The following is a 6,527-nucleotide window of genomic DNA, read 5'->3' as shown; positions in this document are numbered from 1 at the left end:
ACCAAGGGGGATGAATACTTTTGCAAGGCACTGTATCTATGCAATGAATGTATTTCACTGTATTAATACACACTATTATAAATCTTCTGTCTCCTCCTCTCCCTGTCTATCCTCCATCTCTCTCCTCCATTTCTCTCCTCTCCATCTCTCTCCTCCATCTCTTTTCTCCTCTCCCTCTCTCTCCTCCATCTCTCTCCTCTCCATGTCTCTCCTCCATCTCTCTCCATGTCTCTCCTCCATCTCTCTCCTCCTCTCCATGTCTCTCCTCCATCTCTCTCCATCTCTCTCCTCCATCTCTCTCCTCCTCTCCATTTCTCTCCTCCATCTCTCTCCTCCTCTCCATGTCTCTCCTCCATCTCTCTCCATCTCTCTCCTCCATCTCTCTCCTCCTCTCCATTTCTCTCCTCCATCTCTCTCCTCCTCTCCATGTCTCTCCTCCATCTCTCTCCTCCTCTCCATGTCTCTCCTCCATATCTCCCCTCTCCCTTTCGCTCCTCAATCTTTCTCCTCCATCTCTCTCCTCCTCTCCATGTCTCTCCTCCATCTCTCTCCCCCTCTCCAGACTCATCAGTTGGTGACAGTGTGTGACTCTAAGCTGCTGTCCACAGCCATCCTAGCCCTTTCTGCCGCCCGGCCGGAATGCATCGCCCAGAAGGGCAGTCCCTCCCCATCCTCCCTCACCCCCTCTCCCTCCCGCTCCCCCTCTCGCCACTCTACCTCCCCCTCTCGCTCCTCTACCTCCCCCTCGCGCCAATCAACCTCCCCCTCGCGCCACTCCATCTCCCCTCGCCACTCAATATACCTGGAGGGAGAGGGGGGGAGAGGCAAGCGCTCATCCCTACAGGCTGACTGGCATGAGGAGGACTGGGTAAGGAGTCATTGATCATTTTCAGTTTAACAATTGAGAATAACAACAATATTGTATAAAATGTATATACAAAGTTTATTTCATATTTCATCCCTCTGTCTTTCTGTCATGCTACCCCCTCTTCTCTCTTCTCTCTGACCCACCCTCTCTACCCTCCAGGAGAAGGTGTGTTTGAACATAGATAAGAGTCTGGACAGTGTGATCCAGATGGTGGAAAGACTGCTGGCCAAAGACAGGCTGCAGAGTGACAGCAGCAGTGAGGATGTGTTCCTGGATGTTCAGCAGATGACCAACACCCCTACTAAGAAAAGTAAACATACACATACATTCACATACTAGTAGAATGTATTTATTGAAGTGAAATAGGCTACTTAACTAGAAATTCTTGCATCTCCTGATTTTCAAGCTAACTGATTGAGGGGAATGATTGATGGGTGGGTGGGCCGATTGGTTTAAAAGTTGAGGTCAGGGGATAAAAGTGAATGTGTGTGAATCCCATGAGGTATCCATGGAAACAGGGAAGCCTTCTGGATACACCCCGGATCGTCATCTTCATCACCTACCCTTCCTCCATCATCATCATCATCGTCATCATTACCTCATCTGAGCACAACATGTCAATCAAACCATGAAAGACAACAACACTGTAGGTTCACGCCTACTTTGACTGTTCTATATTGTAACATCATTCTTTAACTAGCAGACATAAACACTATGATGTTATTACTTCTCTCTTCTCTCCCCTCTAGACAGCAGCCCAGACGTGGAAAAAGAAAAGCCCTCCCCAGGTAAGAGCAAGAATGTGTGTGTGTGTCTGGACATGTTTAACTATACTTGTGGGGACCAGAATGCTATTTCTAGTGTGTTTAGGGTTAAGGTTAGAATTAGTGTTAGGGTTAGAATTAGGTTTAGGGTTAGGGTTAGGAGCTAGGGTTAGTTTTAGGGTTAGGGTTAGGGTTAGGGTAAGGGTACGGGTTAGGTTTAGGGAAAATAGGATTTTGAATAAGACTGAATTGTGTGTCCCCACAAGGTTAGTTGTACAAGACTGTGTGTGTGTGTGTGTGTGTGTGTGTGTGTTTGTGTGTGTGTGTGCGTGTGCGTGTGTGCGTGTTTGCGTGTGTGCGTGTGCATGCGTGCGTGTGTGTGTGTGTGTGTTTGTGTGTGTGTGTGTGTGTGCGTGCGTGTGTAAAGGTCTGTGTGTATATACTGTATAACCACTCTCCTGTCTGTACCAGGTGAATGGAGTGAGGCCTTGTACCCTCTCCTGACCACCCTGTCAGAGTGTGTGTCTCTGATGAGTGACAAGGCTAAGAAGTCCATGGTGTTCCTACTGATGCAAGACAGTGCTCCCACCATCGCCATGAACCTCACACTACAGTACAGGAGAGATGTGGTCTTCTGCCAGACAGTGGGTTTACACACACACACACCCACACACACGTAGGTACACCCACACACACGCAGGTACACACACTCACACACGCATACACACAACACTACTCTTGCACTACAGCATAACTAAATGGATTTGATTGCTGTTCTATAATATACATTGTTATTGTATTGATCAATAACATTGTTGTTATAGATGTTTGACAGATGATGATATAGATGATTATAGTTGTATTGGTGTTTTCCCCTGTGTAGCTGTCAGCTCTGATCTGTGGCTTCGTCATCAAGCTGAGGAACTGTCTCTGTGACGACGGCTTCCTCAGGCAGCTCCACACCATCGGCCTGCTGGTCCAGCATGAGGGCCTGCTTAGCACCTATGGTAACCTCCTGCCTGTGTGTGTGTGCGCGTGTGATTTTGTCTGAGAATACACACACACAGGCACACATGATTATGTTGATTTGAAACCCACTTACTCTTAAAATATGAGAACTGAAACTTACTCTGACCCCTTACTCTCTTCAATCTTAAAGGGGAGGAACTGAAATGTACCCTGACCCCTTAATCTCTTCAATCTTAAAGGGGAGGAACTGAAACCTACTCTGACCCCTTACTCTCTTCAATCTTAAAGGGGAGGAACTGAAACCTACTCTGACCCCTTACTCTCTTCAATCTTAAAGGGGAGGAACTGAAACGTACTCTGACCCCTTAATCTCTTCAATCTTAAAGGAGAGGAACTGAAACCTACTCTGACCCCTTACTCTCTTCAATCTTAAAGGGGAGGAACTGAAACGTACTCTGACCCCTTACTCTCTTCAATCTTAAAGGGGAGGAGCTGGCCATGTTGGAGGACATGAGTGTTGGCGTGATGGACCTGCGGAACGTCACCTTTAAGGTCATCCAGGCAACCTCGGTCTTCGGCCCAGACATGCTGCCTGTCATTACTGGGAACCGGGACGGCTTCAACGTCAGGGTTCCGTTACCGGCGCCGATGTTTGATGCGTTGCCACGGGAGATCCAGAACGGCATGCTGCTGCGGGTGCAGCCTGTTCTCTTCAATGTGGGAATCAATGAACAGCAGACACTGGCAGAGAAGTGAGTGAACGAGAGAGGGGAGGAGAGATGAGGAGAGGTGATGGAGGGGAGGTGATGGAGGGAGGAGAGGTGATGGAGGGAGGAGAGGTGATGGAGGGGTGATGGAGGAGTGATGGATGAGAGATGATGGAGGGAGGAGAGGTGATGGAGGGGTGATGGAGGGAGGAGAGGTGATGGAGGGAGGAGAGGTGATAGAGGGAGGAAAGGTGATGGAGGAGTGATAGGGGAGGAGAGGTGATGGAGGGAGGAGAGGTGATGGAGGGAACAGCAGCACAATGTAAAAGAGAGTTAAGAAGGGGTAGTCAAGAGGTGTGTTACCATGGCAATGGCAGCCAGCTGATATTTGTGGTAATACCATTTGATTGATGATGGTTACCTCCAATAATCTCGAGGCGCTTGTTATTGTGCTTTTTCTAAGCTCGTTTATTAGATATGCCAGTACAGACTAGAAATGACATGTGCTTACACCCAGTTTAACAGAAAATAAAATGCTAATTCCTCAACGATGCCAATGATTGAGACTGAGAGAACATTAGGCCTACTCCCTAAAGACTGTAAGAAATGCTGATGTGAGCAATACCATGAAGAAAAATACTATCTGTCTGTCTGTCTGTCTGTCTGTCTGTCTGTCTGTCTGTCTGTCTGTCTGTCTGTCTGTCTGTCTGTCTGTCCCATCTATCTGTGTGACTATAGGTTTGGAGACACGTCTCTCCAGGAGGTGATTAACATGGAGAATATGGCTCGTCTCAGCTCCTATTACGACCAGTTCAAAGAGGTCCTACCTGAGGACTGTGAGTCACACACACCCTCATCTTAACCTCTTTCCCCTAATTAAGTGGTTAACAACCTGGTTCCTAAAATGTACGTCAGTGCAATAATCCTCTCCTCTCCTCTCCTCTCCTCTCCTCTCCTCTCCTCTCCTCTCCTCTCCTCTCCTCTCCTCTCCTCTCCTCTCCTCTCCTCTCCTCTCCTCTCCTCTCCTCTCCTCTCCTCTCCTCTCCTCTCCTCTCCACTCCTCTCCACTCCTCTCCTCTCCTCTCCAGGCCTCCCTCGTACCCGTAGTCAGACCAGCCTGCCTGAGCTCCTAAAGCTGCTCAGTCAGAACATCAGTGCCAGGAAGAGCAAGAACGTAGAGATCCTGTGGCAGGCGGCGGAGGTGGAGACATTCTCTCCTTTTTCTCTTTCTCTTTCTCTTTGTCTCAATTCATTTTAAGGGCTTTATTGGTATGGGAAACATATGTTAACATTGCCAAAGCAAGTGAAGTAGATAGTAAACAAAAGTGAAATAAACAATACACATTTTACAGGAAACATTACACTCACAAAAGTTCCAAAAGAATAAAGACATTTCAAATGTCATATTATGTCTATATACAGTGTTGTAATGATGTGCAAATAGTTAAAGTACAAAAAGGAAAACAGTTAAACATAAATATGGGTTGTATTTACAATGGTGTTTGTTCTCTTTCTCCACAAGATACTCTTTTCTATCACTAACTGAATGAGCAGAAGTCTTTGCCTGACTCTCTACTCTCACCCGTTCTCCCCCCCCCCCCCCCTTATTTATCTCTCTCCCTGTCTCTCGGTCTCTCCTTCCCCAGGTGTGTCGGCGTCTGAATGGCGTGCGTTTCACCAGCTGTAAGAGTGCTAAGGATCGTACAGCCATGTCTCTAACCCTGGAGCAGTGTCAGATACTCCGGCAGGAGCACGCCATGGCCCCACAGGTCTTCTTCCAGGCCCTCGACTGCATGCGCAGGTGAGCCAGCCACATAACTGCCTGAACAAAAAGAGACAACACATTGTAACGTTTACCATGTAGAATTAGAAGAAAAGGAAGAATTCTGTCCATGATTATAATAACTTTATGTTTTCTTATATCCTCTAATATAATTCCATCTCCATCTTATCTATTTAAAACCCTCCTCTCCTCTCCTCTCCTCTCCTCTCCTCTCCTCTCCTCTCCTCTCCTCTCCTCTCCTCTCCTCTCCTCTCCTCTCCTCTCCTCTCCTCTCCTCTCCTCTCCTCTCCTCTCCTCTCCTCTCCTCTCCTCTCCTCTCCTCTCTCCTTCTCTTTCCTCTCCTCTCCTCCTTCTGACAGTGAGGGCTGCAGACGAGAGAACACCATGAAGAATGTAGGATGTCGTAAATACGCCTTCAACTCCCTCCAGCTGAAGGCCTTTCCCAAACAATACCGCCCCCCTGAGGGCACCTATGGGAAAGTAGAGACCTGATTGGACAGAACAGCTGGCCATCTCTCAAAGTAGCCAATAGAAGGGGAAAGGGACTAAACAATGTCAAAGTCAACAACAACATAAAAGCAAAATAACATCATGAAAGCAACCTCCCCCTTTCTATAGTGCTGACTCACTGTTGATGATGTCATGTTATCTGTGGTAGACTGTTTGATAACGCTTCCTTCTCCTTTGCAATTAGAATCGCTGCGTTGTCATGAGAACCACTACACGCACACAACAACAAATACAACAACAACAACTTAAAAACAGCTTTTCAAATCCATTGTCACAGATTTTATTGGACGTAAAACCCCTTTAATTGTAGAGTTGCACTTGTTTTAGTTTTATTTACAGCTCTTATCACATTGTCTGGGTTCTTACCACTGTCTCTCATGGAACTTTAAAGAGAAAATTCAACTCAAGTCAATTTAAAGAGAACAAAACCTTTGTGTGCAGAGCATCAATGTGTGATTTGCTCATACACTCCATTCCTACTACAAGCACAGTGACCTGATTATACACAGGGATTAGATATAGACACTTGTTTCTATGATGTATGAAGATCTATCCCAATTTTATTTGGTGATGCAGTTACTGGACAGAGTTAGTGCAAAATAGAGGGCCACTATCCTGGGTTTTAGTTGTTCTACTGTCATAGACAGTTACAGAGGTCAAGGTTCATCTTTTACTTGCCACTGCATGTTTATTTTACGTTTTATATATTGTCATTGAGTGCACGGTACAATGCTCCACTATAGTAGATGCACGCATGGATGGGGTTCACACACAACAGAAGTCATCCAAAAACATCTCAATTAAAATAAATGCTCACATGCTTGCACTCACAAAATCTTGCACTCCCCCCAAACCCTGTCTGTTCATAAAGTAATGTTTATATGCAGGACCTAGATGGTAGGCATATTAACTTTAAATCAAACTAT

The 6,527-nt window shown here is 46.3% G+C and overlaps 1 protein-coding gene across 1 annotated transcript; it reads left to right on the top strand.

The window, feature by feature from the left end:
• Nucleotides 1-562: 562 nt before the first annotated feature.
• Nucleotides 563-6,180, top strand: LOC311123141 (inositol polyphosphate-4-phosphatase type I A-like; the record flags this gene model as incomplete). Its single annotated transcript, XM_084197408.1, has 10 exons — nt 563-868; nt 1,028-1,178; nt 1,618-1,656; nt 2,104-2,276; nt 2,516-2,639; nt 3,086-3,353; nt 4,047-4,144; nt 4,397-4,509; nt 4,955-5,109; nt 5,451-6,180. Coding segments are annotated over 10 exons (1,560 nt in total), but the record flags the coding sequence as incomplete, so codon positions are not given.
• Between the last annotated feature and the right edge of the window lie 347 nt (nt 6,181-6,527).

Source organism: Coregonus lavaretus, assembly GCF_964263955.1.
Source record: "Coregonus lavaretus genome assembly, contig: HAP1_SCAFFOLD_4471, whole genome shotgun sequence".
In the NCBI taxonomy this organism is placed as follows: domain Eukaryota; kingdom Metazoa; phylum Chordata; class Actinopteri; order Salmoniformes; family Salmonidae; genus Coregonus; species Coregonus lavaretus.
The sequence above is the reverse complement of the archived record's forward strand: the minus strand, read 5'-3'. Positions and strand labels throughout refer to the sequence as shown.